The 14,829-nt window shown below is 49.0% G+C and overlaps 1 protein-coding gene across 4 annotated transcripts in view; it reads right to left on the reverse strand.

Moving 5' to 3' along the window:
• PAX5 (paired box 5) overlaps positions 1-4,662 on the reverse strand; it is a 168,856-nt gene extending 164,194 nt beyond the window's left edge. For 3 of the 4 annotated variants that reach the window (XM_036888476.2, XM_036888475.2, XM_036888471.2), the window contains exon 1: positions 3,872-4,662. In XM_036888476.2, the coding sequence (XP_036744371.1) occupies positions 3,872-3,917 (46 nt within the window). In that variant the 5' untranslated portion in view covers positions 3,918-4,662. The remainder of the gene's footprint in view (positions 1-3,871) is intronic. The other variant, XM_036888473.2, reaches the window with a different exon arrangement.
• Positions 4,663-14,829: the final 10,167 nt, after the last annotated feature.

Below are 14,829 nucleotides of genomic sequence, written 5' to 3' on the forward strand. Positions count from 1 at the left end.
TTCCCCATTTTACAGATGCAGAACCTGAGGCTGAGGCAGGATGCGACTTGTCCAAGGTCTTATAGCAAGTCCTGGGTAGAGGAAATGCTGATGGCTGGGAACCTCTTTCTCAAAAGGATCCCTCCAGCACCACTGTCTGGATGGCTGGGCTTAGGGGCAGTGGAGTATGCTTCCAGTCGAAGAACCCAGCTAGGATATGCCCACACAAAACCAGTTTTCCTTCTGGTACCTGTGTGGCTTGGACAGAATCCCCAGAGCACTGCCAGGGTTGGATGGAACTATACATATCACCCCAATAGGAGTATCTCAGATTCCCATTTCATATAGAAGGTGGTGGGCTTCAAGATATTGGGTTGCCTAACCTGTGTGGCAAGAGCAGCACCCTTCCCCACCATGGGGTGCACAGGGCAGAGGTTTTTCTCTGAGTGGGGAGCTATTCATGACCTCCTGAGCTGTCAGCCTCCAGGGAATTCTTAACATTAAGAGATGAGGCAGGAGCATGGGGAAAGGAAAACATCTGGGAAGAAACTCAATTTATGTAAATAAAATTGCCTTTGAAAGTTTTGCTATTAAAAGAAAGCCCATTACAATAAGGTTCAAGAAACCAAAACACCTTCAGAGGAACATCACCATGGTCTTCAACCACAAACCTGGCTTCCCTGGGAACACACTCCCTTCCCCTGCCTCCCTTCTTTCTCCATACCAGCCTCTCCGGTGCCCAGAGGCACTGGGTCAGAGGGATGGGGCTGCTTCAGAGCTCTGTGGGCCTGCGATCAACTCCTGAAGCTCAAGTCCCACTCATTTCCCCCGTCTTGCTTCAGGCAAAGCAAGGCCTAGAAGGGCTCAGATTGGTTGCTCAATTCGGGGAAGTCAGAGAGGCCCTGTGGTCGTTGCTGTCCTAACTGGGCGGGTCCTCTCTAACCCTCCTTTAAAAGCATCAGAGAAAACAACTGAAGGGAGGTTGCTCAGCTAGTTTGGGGCAGAAACGATTTCAATGTGATTGATGTGCCTTGATCAAGAGTCACTCTGCCTGGCCTAAGTCTTTTTGCAGGCATCATTGAAACGAGTGGAAGGGGAGGATTTAACCAGATTTTTCAAGAAATGTGTAAACTGTCCAGTCAGGGTATGCTATCATTACCAGCACACTTGAAGACCAGGGGCTCTGGGGCTACCATTTTCTCTCCTAAAGCTTTCAGGCTGGGGGCCCTCCTCAGGACTCAGATTCCTTATGTATCTAATGGGGAGAAGAACCCCTGAGATGAGGCCTCCCAAGGTTCTGCAAGGTGAAGATCTATGGGTAAAGAATATTGTTATCATTCCATCAGGCTCATTCCAGAGCTGGGGGTTTGGATGTCAATACCCAGCCAGACAGCAAGCTATTCAACCTATTCTGGTCTCCCTGGTTTTGGAACCTCTTAACTCCCACCTCAACTAGCTTGCCCCATAGTAGTTTTTCTCCAAGGGGGTCCATCCGGGGTGGGGCACTATCTCCTTTCCCAGCAGGAGGGAGAGGTCTAAGGGTAGACTAGTCACCTTCCTGTCCTAGCTCCTTCAAACCTTATGCTGTATTATCTTAGGCAAGTCTCTTCCCCCTCTGGAGCTCAGTTTTTCCTTTTTGGTGCCACAGTGTAAAAGCTAGACAAAAGGATAAAGGATCCTTAAGTGGCTGTCTGCTCAGGGTCAACATTACCCCATGTGGGGTTTAGAGCTTGAAGGGTATATACTACTTCCCCATTGCACAGATGGAGAAACTGAGGTCAAGAGAAGGAATTATTAGAGCTCTGAAGGAAAAGGAAGTCAGGTGGCCCATAAAAGCCCTTAAATGAAGTTGGAGAGGGGAGGAGCCCACGCAAAAATCCAAAAACCAAACCTGAATGCTCCCAACCTGACCAGCTTCTCAACTGTCTCCTCTTCACCAGCCAAGGTCCGGGCTGCGGCAGACAAGGAGAAGTGCAGTGTCATCTGAGATGTCCACCTTTTCCCAGGCAGGCACCCTTATCCCAACCCTAAGGTGAAGAAGGGGGTGTGGCTCTCCAGATTTGTAAACTCAGCCCAGCCCAAGTCCCCCCAGCCCCACCCAGGCCCTCCTCACTGAGGAATGAAATGCTTTATTGATTAAATGATTATTCAGGTGATTGAACTAATCAAATAACCCATCGACCGCCATGAATTACATTCTTTGTAGACAGCTTGTTGGAAGAGGCAGCCAGGCCAGCGACAAAGACCCTCCCCTGGACCCTCACAGGTCTCTGACCCATTCCCCTCCCCATACACACAACCTCTAGCCCCAGATGCAGTCACCTCTGGGAGTCCCACCTACTAAGGGACCCACTAGTGGCGAGGATAGAGTAGGGCTGGAGCAGAGAGGGTTTCCAGGTTCCTTTCCTACAAGCTGACCCTGGGGAATCCTCAATTCCTGCCACTTAGACTTCTGTCCTCGCTTCTCTTCTGTCACCGTTTTGGAAATACATCTATGCCCAGGGAGTTGTCCTGGGTTTAGGGTAGAAGTTCACCAACACACCCCACCCCCACTTTTTGCCATGTATTTAGGGCTGGGGTGGAGGTGAAGGCTCACAGATCCACAGGGCTGCCGGAAGGGGAGTTCTTGCCAGGGCCAGGAGTGTGTTTGGGTAGGCCTAGCGAGTAAAAGCTCTCATACCCAGCTTTTACTTCGGGGCAGAGGCCTCCTGCTGCTTGCCACCTCCTCTCAGACATAACATTTATACTTTGCTACCGACTGCCTGGGCCTGTGGGAGGGCGGGCCTGTGTGCACAGGCACCAGAGCTGCATGCCCAGGCTATGCACATACGTCTACCCACTTGTGCTCTCCTCCATTGGAGCGGCACCCACAAGATAAAACCTGAGCGCACAGCGCACCAACACACACACACACACACACACACACACACACACACACACACACACACAGTGTCAGAGGCTTATTTGGGTGAAAGCAAAGGTAGGCTTGGGGGTCCCTAGAAATGTCACAACTAACCTGCAGGCTGCTCACTCTCACCTGTCAACATTGACCCTGCCACAGGAGACCCTTTTGTACAAATGGTAGGCTCATCAGTGCCCTCAGAGTAAAGCAATGCACACCAAACACCAAGAGGTTACATATCTTGAATTCACATTTCCACTCCTGGTTCTCCCAGCAGAACGGGACCTGGGCCGGACTGCTAGCAGGCTTAGCACAACGGACCCCCACAGGACCCAACACCTGTGTGCTTACAGGCTGGCACTTTTGTGTACACTGGCATGAACACTGTGAACAGCTGTTGACACCCAAAAATGGAGAGGTCAGTGTAACCACCTCATTCTCACTTCCAAAATCTCTTAGGATATGACAGGTGAACATGGACCTTAAAAGGAGTAGATGTACACTCAAGACACTTATCCAGATTATGTATGTGTCACTCATAGACACACATTTTGGATACCCAAAAGAACTGTACCCAGACACATCAACTTATAAACATACAGTAACACTCATGAATATAAAGATATACATAGGCACATAAACTCTTGGACACAAATTCGTACATGTTGACAATACATATACAGGGACACACATTCAGTGTCACTCATGCACTCTGAGCCCCTATGTAAACACACAGACCCAAACTTTCAGATCCCCGGACAGACCCCCACATAAACATTCAGAAATAGGGGGGAAAAAACAAGCTAACTCGAAGACACTCGGACTGATACAAAAGTGTGTGAGAAGACATACAAATGCGATGTAGACAGACACGCAATCAATTCCTGTGAAAATGTGGCACACGCCCTCCCCCGGGATCAACCAGTGTGAGGACCCGCGCGCGGCTGGGCCCCGTGGTTAACACGCCTGGAGCCCGTATCGCTGTCCTACCTGTCCTGCCGGTCCGAGGAGTCGGGTAATTTTTCTCTAAATCCATGTTGATTTTTCAGAACTTGACGATATGGACAGAGGAAAAAAGTTTCCACTTTTTTGTGCTTCCTGTTTGTTTGTTTTTTTTGGTGCCAGGGGCCGCTCACAGGTCGGAATAATTCAAGCCTTCCGCTCCCCCGCCGAGCTGGGGTAGCTGATCACTGAGCTGAAACTAAACGTTTTAGGTGGAAAAAAAGCGTCCGAAGGCACCGTGAAATGATTAAGGAACTAAAGAGCTTCTCGCCATGTGAGATCATGTCCTGTTCTCGCCAACATCACAAGATGTCCCCAGACACGCCGCGCCCCCAGCGTGCCGCCCCGCACTGACTGCCCGGAGCCGAGAAAAGGTGTCCGCGCTGTGCAGCCGGGCCTGCTCAGCTGGCCAGACGTGGCGGGCCGGACCGGGCCGGGCAGTGCAGAAGGCCGGGAGAGCAGCAGTGCCGCCGCCGCGCCGCCCTGGACTTTTATAGGGGGTTAGGGGGGAGGGAAGAAAGGTTTCAGACGGAGCCCCACGCTAGCTAGCGCGCCTAAGGGAAGGTACCGACCGAAGGCAAGCCGGGATCCCTGACCTCGCAGCCAGACCTTCTACAAATCCTTGCGCCTCGGTGTCGCGGTCCTTCGAGCAGTGCCTGGGGCGGATGACCCCTCTAGGTGTAAACCCCGCAGTGTAGGCGGGTACAGACCCCGTTTTTGTTCTTAAATAAATTAATCACCCTGCCAAGCAGGTGCTTTTGAAGGGGGTGCAAAGGCAAGCAGTGTTGCCAGGCATAGAGGGGGCGTTCCGGTTTCTTCAGATTCACCCCTAGGGCGGCGCCCGCCCGAAGAACTCCCTGCCACCCCCAACCCAAGTTACAGCTTTAATACTATCGTTGGATCCCTGACAATAGGGCAATGCCAGACCCTTTAATCCACCAGGTTCCACTCAGCCTCCTGGTCCCAAACCCATTCCCCTCACCAAGTCCCATTCTCATCCGTAGCATAGAGGTTAAGTTGTGAAATGCCGGTGATAAAATCTGGGCTTCTGATTTGGAGCACCCGGGCTAAACAGAACCATCTAAGTAGGTCCTGTAGATGGACTGGTGTCCCGGACATCTTACCCCGGCCCGTAAATGGCATCCCTTTGCCCTCAAGCCCCAAGACGTTGCGGCGTTCCGGAGCCCCAGGACTTGATTCCAGAGGGGAAATCAGCCCGAGAGAGACCGAGCAGAGGTTTGGCATGTCCAGCACTCTCTTCGGCCCAGGCTTAAGACTTCCCTCCCTTCCACCTCCCAGTCCCGAGTCCAGCTGCTTGGTTGGGCCACTAGAAGCCCATGGGGCCCTGCTGCGGGGTGGTCGCAGGGGCAATGCTCTCTAGGGCGGGGGAGCGCTCCGTAGGAGGACTCTTGGCCCACCGGACAATGGCAGTTTCAGAAAGTGAATCGTCCTCAGGGAGAAGGTTGTTTGTTTTTTGGAGGGGGTGGTCACGAGGCTGGGCCACAATCTAGGGGGAAGAGCCCGCAGCTCGAGAAAAGGGAGCGCGGAGGGGGGGAGGAGGGTTTGCTGGCGGGAACCGGACATTGCTTATCCACTGAGATGATTTCGCCACAATCGAAAAGAGGGCTGTGGATTCCCGGGCGGCCCCCCCAACCAAGTAGTCTGCGCAGTCCCCCTGCGCCGCCTCTTTCCTGCAGACTACGGTCCGGGTCCCTGCCCGCGCAATTTTAGTTTTGGCCATCTCGGAGCTCTCGACTCTCCGCAGCCGGGCCCCAGCCCCTGCTTCCCGCCCTCCCGCCTGGCCCGCGCGGGGAGGCTGCGCCGAGCTGGAGCGGCCTGTCGGCGCCTAAAGATCAAAAGCCCTCCGGGAATTGACATTTCACCCCCGGCTGGGGGCGGGAGTTGTTTGGGTTTTTTTCTGTTTAGAGGGTTTGTTTTGTTGTTTTGTTTTTGTTTGTTTTCTTAGAGTTTTCATTTCATTATCTATGAGTCTTTTGTTTCTGGTGTTTTGCGTGTTGTTTTTTCGTGGATTTAATTTTAGTGGGTTTAACTCTGTGACTCTTGGTCTTCTGGGTGGGTTTTGATTTGTGTCTTGTATGTTTTGATTTTGTATCTGTGTTGCACTTTGTTCTTGTAGATTGTCTTTTTGTGTATCGTTTGGAAGGCTGTTTTTTCTGCGCGGTGTTTCGATATGTTCTGATTTTGTATTAGTGGGTGTCGTTTGTGTGTTCTGCGTTAGGTGAATTTTGTGTTTGTATGTGTTTTGTTTTCTTCGATTTTTATTTTGTTTTTATGAGTCCTGCGTTGGGGTGGGGGTTTTGCTTTATGTTTTCGTGTGTTGGCTTTAGTTTTTGTGTTTGTGGGATGCTTCGGTGAGTTTTGCGTGTGTATTTTGGCTTTGAGGAGCTATTCGATTAGGGAGGAGTCACCAGCCACACTCCGTTCCTGCCCGCACCCAGAACGGGCAGAGGATTAGGCCAAGCATCATGAATGGTGGTTTTGCCATGCTCCGAAATACCTAACCCCAACGCTGCCGCGTTGTACTCTGAGCGCTCCAGACCAACGCGAAACAAATATGCATTCCCGAGGGGGCGTCCGCCCTAGTCATAACCCCGCGGGTCGTGTGGCGCCACTGCCCGGTCACCCCGGACCCCTTCGCGGGGTATCCAGACCCAGCCGCCATCCCCTGGTCCACCCTGTCCCCGGGGTGGATCTCCCCTTGCTCCTGGCCGGCGTGCTTCGGACATCTCCGACTCCCGCAGCGTTGTAAAAAGGCGCGGCTCCCTGCTGCAGAGCAGGTGGCCTCTTCGGAGGACACGGAATTGATGTTGTGGCCCTAAATATACTGGGCAAGGGGCTAGGGACGCTTGGAGTCTAGGTGCAGGTCAGCGTCGGGATCTCGGGAAAATCCCCTTTCTCATTCGCTCACCGCCCTAGAATCCTGGAATCCAGCTGCGTTCAGCTTTCGGTTTGGAGAGCCTGCCCTGTTGGCAACCATAGACAAATCCACACTCGAACGTACACATGCACAGCTACAGAGCGAGAGCGAGCGAGCCGGAGTCTTGGTAGCAGAGGCCTGCATGGCGGGACCAGCGCTGGTACTACTTCAAGGGGAAGCCAAACTGTAGTGACCGGAAATGTTCCAAGGACAGAAAAAAGGAATTCTTTCTGTCCACGTTGCTGAAACTTCTCCAATCACTTTACACCTGGATTTGCTTAATGCTAAACCAAGGAGAAAGGGAGAAGCAAATCTAGAGAGGCAGAGATGTGCGAGCTAAACCGGCAAGCAAACGCGGGGAAAATATATAGAGAAAGAAACATGGAGTGGGAGAGACAAGATTGTGGGTAAAGGCAGACTGGAGTCTTCTCCAGGCCCCCGCGCGTTCTTGCATTCTGTGAGAGGGAGAAAGCAGAAAACCGAGAAAAGGGTGACAAGAAAAAAAGAATCGCAGAACGGGTTGGCCTAGGCACTCTGCGAGCTTCCCTGCAACTCAGACGCTGCAGTCTAGGGGTGGGGAAGCCGACATCCGGAGGAAAGAAGCCTAGGTCGGGCTTTTCTACTGCACCATGAAACACCCGAGGACTCCAGGGCTTGTAGAGCCGGGACTGGGGCTTGGTTCCGGCTCTTAGCTGAACCCCACCCCCAAACGCCCAGGCCGGAATACAGCAAAGGCAGGACCACCGCGATCAGCCTCTGGGCCTCCCTCTGTGCGAGCCTAGGAAGAAGCCGCCGGGAACGACTCTGGCCCTGGGGCTCTGTGCAGTAGCCAGCGCTGAGGATGGGTGGGAGCCGACGTCCAGGCAGGAGGCGAGGAAGAGGCTCCGCCCTAAAGACGGGGGCCCAGTTCTGGGAGCTGCTGAGGCCGCAGCTGGACTAGCAGGATTCGGGGTCCGCGCAGCGCGCACGTGGCACCGCACCTTCCGCAGGCGGCGCCCCTATGCCAGCCCCGCCCCGCTTCGTTTGCTGGGCCTGGATGGAGTTAGGATTGAGGGTGGACGCCGAGTCGCGGCGAGTAGGTCCCTCGCGGTATAAACTTGGGACTTGCCTAGGGGCGGCGCCCGGGTGGATGGACCACTTCTCCACTGGCAACTGCCCGGGCGTAGAGCGCAAAAAAGCGCGCAACGCCAGCCAGTTGCCACCGCAGGTTTTCAAACGGCGCCCGAGGCAGAAAGGGGCTGATGAATGGTTTGGGTTAAAGCACCCATTTCTGCTGCCAGTGGAGTCCTCTGTGCATAAAGGGCTTCGAGCTCTGGCTGCTGGCTCGCTGGGGCACCATGTGCTAGCGGCTGGCTACCCAGAACTATTCGGGTAGCGCTGGAAAACACGATGGGACTGTGTTCGGGGAACCTGGTGCTTGCTCATGGTGGGTTATTGCTATTGTTTTACTTTACTGCCTATCTTGCTTTAATTAAAAGTGTTCTTGACAGAAGCCTCAAAGAGTGCAGACCTGGGTCGTTTGGATGGGTTCATTCCAACTCAAATCCAGTAATTCAATTCAGTTCCACAACTGGTTTCCAGCACACAGGTACACATGGCAGACGTCAAGTTTATGCCGTACACACATGCATAGAGACACGAATAGAGGGCAACTCTTGGAGAATTCTGAGATAAAATTCACTCTCCTGGAGTTAACATTCGCAATATATGAACATGGAAAAAAGGCAGTCAGTTGTATTTAAAATTTGCCAACACGTCCCTGCAATCCACTAGTACCTAAGAATCCAAAACAGGGCATTGAAAAGATTTACTGGCGCTCTGATTCTTCAACATTGAAAATATGTGTTAATCAGTTTATTTTGTCTTATATTTCCTTTCAAATTTAACAATACTATAATCTGTAAGTAATAAAATTGTATTTTCCTGAAGAAAGCTTATATGTAGGATGTTTTATTTCTATCAGTATTTATAGGATGAACTGTTAGCCCTCCCCACCCCTTTTTTCTTCTGATATTTCTCTGTGTAATGTGAGCTTTAAATATTCATGCACCAGCCCAGACGTGCATTATTTAATATGTTTAAACTAAAAACATTTTAATGTGATATAATTTGATTCCATGAAGTATTGGAACATAAAGAAGCCTACTTCACAAGCGATGTTGAGTGAGTGCACAGGTTAAATGATTCTTTTAGTTTTTGGACGCAGATCAGAATGTTAAACGGAAGCGAAGCACTCCTGTAAGTAGGCCCTTTAATGTTCTCGCTTACTTCATTCTCCATTTGTCTGTAATAACTTCAGGGCTATGGCAGAAAATCACAGCAGGATTGGAACGCTTTCCCTGGAGCCTGTAGGGTGACCTCGCAAATGGCCAAGTGAATACCTCAGTCTCAGGGCAGGTTGTGAACTGATTTTTATTTTTTCTTTTGAGAGGAAGTCTTCTGCGGGAGGAAAAGGAACTGCAGGATATGAAGTCTGGATTTGGGAACATCGTGAAATAAAACTGCGCTCTAAAAATCTTTCAGTTTTGCTGCTGATTACCTATTCTTAGCAACTTGACGAGCTATTTGCTGGTAGTGTCTTCCAGGATCCAGACCAAAGTAAGATGGGAAAGAGAGGCTGGGCTTGGGTCCAAAGGGCCTTTGAAGTGAGCCCTGCTTCCAGCCCCAGTGTCTAGCGATCCCCAGACACACTTCCAAAAGTGCTCAACTTTTTCTTTTACTTTGTACTGGAGATGGGGGCTTCAGACACTGAATGCCAACCAACTAAAAAAACTGTCTACAAAGAGAATATTTAAAGATGTTGCCTAGTTTATTTTCAATCAGATGGAAGCCACTTAGCAAACCAAGTTGAGTTTACGAACATTAAACAAGAACAAGAAAGTCGTTTTCCCCCTACATCATGAAAATGGGAAATCGTGGCACTATATTTTCCTTATAAACACATAAATGCCTACCTATAACACAAGGGAACTCACAAGTCACTTTTATTTAAAAATTTCCAAAATGAGGTATTGAAAGGATTGGAGGTCTAAGACAAAATAGTCAGCAAATTCATACTAAAAGAACCATACTAAATTAGTCATTCTAAAATGGTGCTCAAATTTCAGTGAAAGCAATTTTTAGGACAAGTGATGGGTGATTTTTTCTGAAGAGATCTTAATAATTTCTCTCAAAGAAACAATTAAGGAATATCTATCCAGATTTTACATTTATAGTATAAGTATATATGTTTATATGTTTATACAAAGAAAGATAGATATACAAACGTTCTGTGCATTGGCAGGTTGAGAGCTTGCAGGCACAAATTCTTTCTAACAGGTATGAGATGGAAACAGTTTGGTGAATTGAAAGGAGGGTGATTTTTTTCCTAGTTTGGTACAGCAGCTGGTGTCTCATTTCTCATGCAATTTGCACATAGACTCGTGTACCCCATGAAGGGACAAAAGAGAATTAGACAGGATTAAAAAAACCTGCCGGTGTCCGCAGGAGGTGCCTCAAAGCACCCCTTTGGACACACGTTCCTGGTGATGGGGAGTTTGCTGACTCTAAACCAGGCCTGACCTTTTGTCTTTTGACCTCTGACGCATGAAATTAGGTAGCAAAAGAAAATGCGAAGTAAAGGATACAAAAACATGGAAAAACAGCTCTCCTTGACAATAGTCATTGTATCAGATCATAGTGGAGCTGCCCTGCACAGCCCGAAGTGTTTGTTTATAAGGTTTCAGGTCCTCCTGGCCACTGGAGCTCCTGTTCCCTTTTGTGGATGACCTGCATTTGTTGGGGGAGAGATTAAGCACTCTTTAATTAAGCTCAGACGGGGTTTTGTCCTGGCTCCTTTCACTAAAGCCCGCCCTTTAGCGACTGCTTGTTTCCTCCATTTCCTCTGAGGCCATGAGTACAGGCTGGGTGCCTGGGTTGCGCCAGCCAGGGCAGCTTCTGGAGGCCAAGAGGAAAGCTCTGCCCCAAAAGCCCCTCTGGCCACCCAGGTGGAAGCTGTTTCCCAGCTGGCATGGGGGAGGAGGAGAGGCCTGCTTCTGTGTCCAGAAGGACAGCACACTCCAAGTGGATAGCCCTCCTTTCCTGCTCCGGACCCAACTGGGGAGTCTGATGCCTGAGGTACTGGGATTCCCATCCACCTTGCCTAATGGGCCAGCCCAGTGACCTCCATTGTCATGAATGCCAGGGAGGAGGGCAAGAACATTTGCAGAGAAGCCCTCAGTTAGTCTCCATCCAGCAGTCATTTGATCTTCACAGTCACCCTGGGAAGGGGTGCAAAGCCCTGTGTCAGAGGCCAGTGTGTAATGTCACTTGAGCCGTAGACCTGGTCCAGAGGGGAGACAGAACTCTACTTAGACTTGAAGTGTGAGAATGGGTGTGAGCAAAGGGAGAATTACCTAGATGAGTGTTGGAGGTTGAAGAGGACTTGGCTGGATAATAAGGATGCAGAGAACATGATTAATATTTCCATTTTGCAGATGAGACTACTGTATATCAATGTATAAACAAAATGCTATGAAAATTGCTGACCACGGGCTTGGTGGATGGAAGGAATGACAAATGGTTCTGATGGAAGGAATTCACAGTGGTTTGTGAAGTGGGGCAAAGAAGGGAGGACAGATAAGCTGGAAAGCCCTGACCACCCCTCCCTTCAGATCACCAGAACATTAGCTGCAGATATTCTCCCCTTACCAAATGGCATGAATGGACCCTGAAGTCCAAAAGGAGAGAGATAAGGGAAAAGCCTAGGACCACAGGAAAGAAACACAGAAAAATTTAATTACTATCCGTTTTCCACTTTCTGCCCTGGGAGCTTACAAAGTTCATTAAAAACCCTAGCCTAGGATAAAACAAAAAAACTTCAGGCTGGAATGCTCCTCATGCACCTTAGTAAACCCTCCAGCTGTGGGGCATCCTCCCAGAGCTACATCTGGTAGATACACAGCCCTGAGCTATCTCCTTCTGTTTCCTTGTATGTTGGCAAGAGAGGATTTCTGTCCAGTCCTCACTATTCTACCCAGTTCATGAGCTCCTGTGGGCAGGCTCCACCTCTGGGACCCTAGCTCTTCAGGCAGTAAATCATTCTGTTCCCTCATAATGGTAGCTTCTAAACTTTAGTGTGAGAAGGATCACATGCAGATCCCTGGGCCCCACCTCCAGAGGGCTTGATTTCTTGGTATGGAACAGGGCTTGGAATCCAGATGTTTAACTTCCCCCAAGAGTCAGATGCAGGAGATACCTAAACCATCCACTGAGAAACACTGGCTTAAAAGCTTTTCCAGGGCAAGGACCAAAGCACTGATTCACTTACTCCTGCCACCTCACCATGGAACTTGTCAGGGTGGCAGTACCCAAACCCCCAAAATACCAGCAACTCTATTTGCAAACCATTTCCAATGTGCCCCCAAAGGAACAAAGAACTATCTGTCCCCTTCTTCCATTTTTAAATCAATTCCATTTAGCAAAGAGAGCCCAGGGATTAGTCCTGGAGGAATGCAAGACTCTCCTGCCCTCCAGCTGCTTCAGTCATGTCAGAAAAATAAGCCTGTAATTTAAGGTAGAACTAATTTGGCTTTTAATGAAATAACAGAAAAATGAAGGAGTACTTTCCTACTTGGGGAAGTCTATGAAGGTTTCTTGAAGGAGATGGTGTTTCATCTAAGCTTGAAGACTTAGTTGAAAAAGATGGAGAGAAGGGTGCTACAGATGAAGGGTTCAGTATGATCAATGGCTTACAGGTAGAAAATGCTTGGCCTGTGTAGACATTGGCAAAGCAGGAAGAGAGAGAATGTTTCCCTGGTGATGAAACTGGGACCAGCTAAGGAATCAGAGTTTTGAGGACATACAGTAAGAATTGCATTAGAGTAATCTTAAGGTTGGCCCTCTTATTCACCACTCCCAGGTGGTGCCCATGGGAATGTCTGAACATCCCTCTGAGCTTCACAAAGTTCTTTCTTGCCAAGCCTCTCTGTCCAAACAGAGGTCACTGCTGACTGCTTCTGTGGGCTTCCATCTCTGCACCCCAGAACAGCATAGGACCTGCACATAGAAGATGCTCATTTGAGAAGTCTGATGAATGAATAAATGTGGTGAAAGGGAAATCTCTGGACTGGGTCTCTGCAGTCTATGACTCAAGCTCACCCACTCAACCTACCTCTTAGGTCTGTTGAAAGGACCAAGTGATCTAATAGTTGGTCACTTGCCTTGTGAAGTATTATTAGGATGGGTTTAGATTCCCCAATGCTGTTTAAAGAAAATCTGTTTTGGTTGACTAAATGTATTTCAGTAGAGGAGCCGATGGTCCAGCATTTGACAGGAGTTATGAGTAAAGGTTTGTATAGGAAGAGGCCGACAGTACTCATGTGTTGAAAAATTGTGCAGTTCTTTTTAAAGTCCTTTTCCAGCACTGTGAGAGAGAAAATGAAAAACAAAAAATTCAACTCAAGCACATCTGAGAGCCATAGGTTAACAGCTGTCATGATACTGCTGCTAAATTTCTGAAAAGACAATGTAGGATCTAGAATTGCTGGGGGAAAAAACAGCTGGACAGAGCTGAAGTGAGAAGAAAACCTCAGATCTTAGAGGGAAAATGAAAAGACATAATTGCAGTCAATAGTACATTAATGAGGTGAACTCTACTGTATACACACACACATCCTATACATGGTAGAATTTCACTCTGTGGGAAAGAAGGCTCAGAAAGATGAGTCATAAGTCATGTGTTCTGTCAGATTCTCCACCAACTCCTAATCCCAGGAGTCTTCCAGTGGGTATTCTCTTCAGAGAGAAACTAAAGTAGGACAGGGCCTCTAGGATAGTACAACCAGTAGTTCATCGATTAATGTGTTGCTAATTAAGTAGTAATAAATCAGTGAATAGTTCATTAAAAGCACAAGGACTTGGGGTAGCGGGCCTCATTAAATTGTATCAGCTGTATCTAGACTGGCCTTTCTGCAACATCCCAGTGAACAGTCATTCAGAATGAGCTTGAATATCTCCAGGAACAGTGAGCTCACTAGCCTCTTTCACTGTGGAATTGCTGGCAGTAAGTCCTTTCCCTCAATGAGCACACATCCGTTTCCATGTAACTTCTGTCCACGGGTCCTCGTTCTGCCCTGTGGGGGTCGTTGCTCTCAGGAAAGAACAAACAAGGTGACACAGTGAAGGTTCCTGTGAAAATATCTGCTCAGACAGCGTGAAGGGAGTTTGAACATCTCTCCTATGTCATTGGACGAATGATCCCAGCTGCAAGGGGCAGTCTCAGATTGTTGACTGAGGGAAGCACATTCAAGAATAAAGGAGGAACAGAACTCTGGAGCCGAGAGCCCAAACTGCAGAAAATTTCTGAAACCCCAGTCCCATGGCTGCATCCCCAGGGGCCAGAGATTCCCATGTCAATTTATCTTTAAAAGGACATTACTACAACCACCACTGTGAAACCACAGGCTTGGGCCATCTATTCTAAGGCAGCTCTGGGAACCACTGAATCCAACCCTGTGCCCCATTTGACAGATGGAGACACTAAGGCCCAGAGAGGGAAATAGAATTGCCCAAGGTTCCACAGTGAGTTAGTGGGAAGTCAGGCATGGGAGGTTGGTGAGAATAGTTGGCATGTCTTGAGTGCTCACTGTTTACTGTGCTTTATATACCTTATCACCATGAGTTGAGTGAAGCTTTGACTCTGAGGCTCAGAGACACTGAGACTTGCTCAGGATCACCCAGTTAGGAGATGACAGAGCTAGAATTTGAAAGCCAATTTTGACTTCAGAGCCATATTTCTTAACTAACACTATAACTGCTTCCCTAAAACCTAGTCCTCCTCCATCCCCCATGCATGCCTTCACCAGGATTCTACATCTTGTGGGTCCCCCATTATGCTGCAGTGACTCTCAAAGAAAAAAGATACAACTGGACAATGTTCTAGAGGACTTGCAAAGCACTTCTGTGTCTTCCTGCACATTATCTCAGAGGATCCTGATAACAGACCCAGGTTGCAGCCTGGGCAGAAATT

This window comes from Manis pentadactyla, chromosome 3 (assembly GCF_030020395.1).
Source record: "Manis pentadactyla isolate mManPen7 chromosome 3, mManPen7.hap1, whole genome shotgun sequence".
Lineage (NCBI taxonomy): Eukaryota > Metazoa > Chordata > Mammalia > Pholidota > Manidae > Manis > Manis pentadactyla.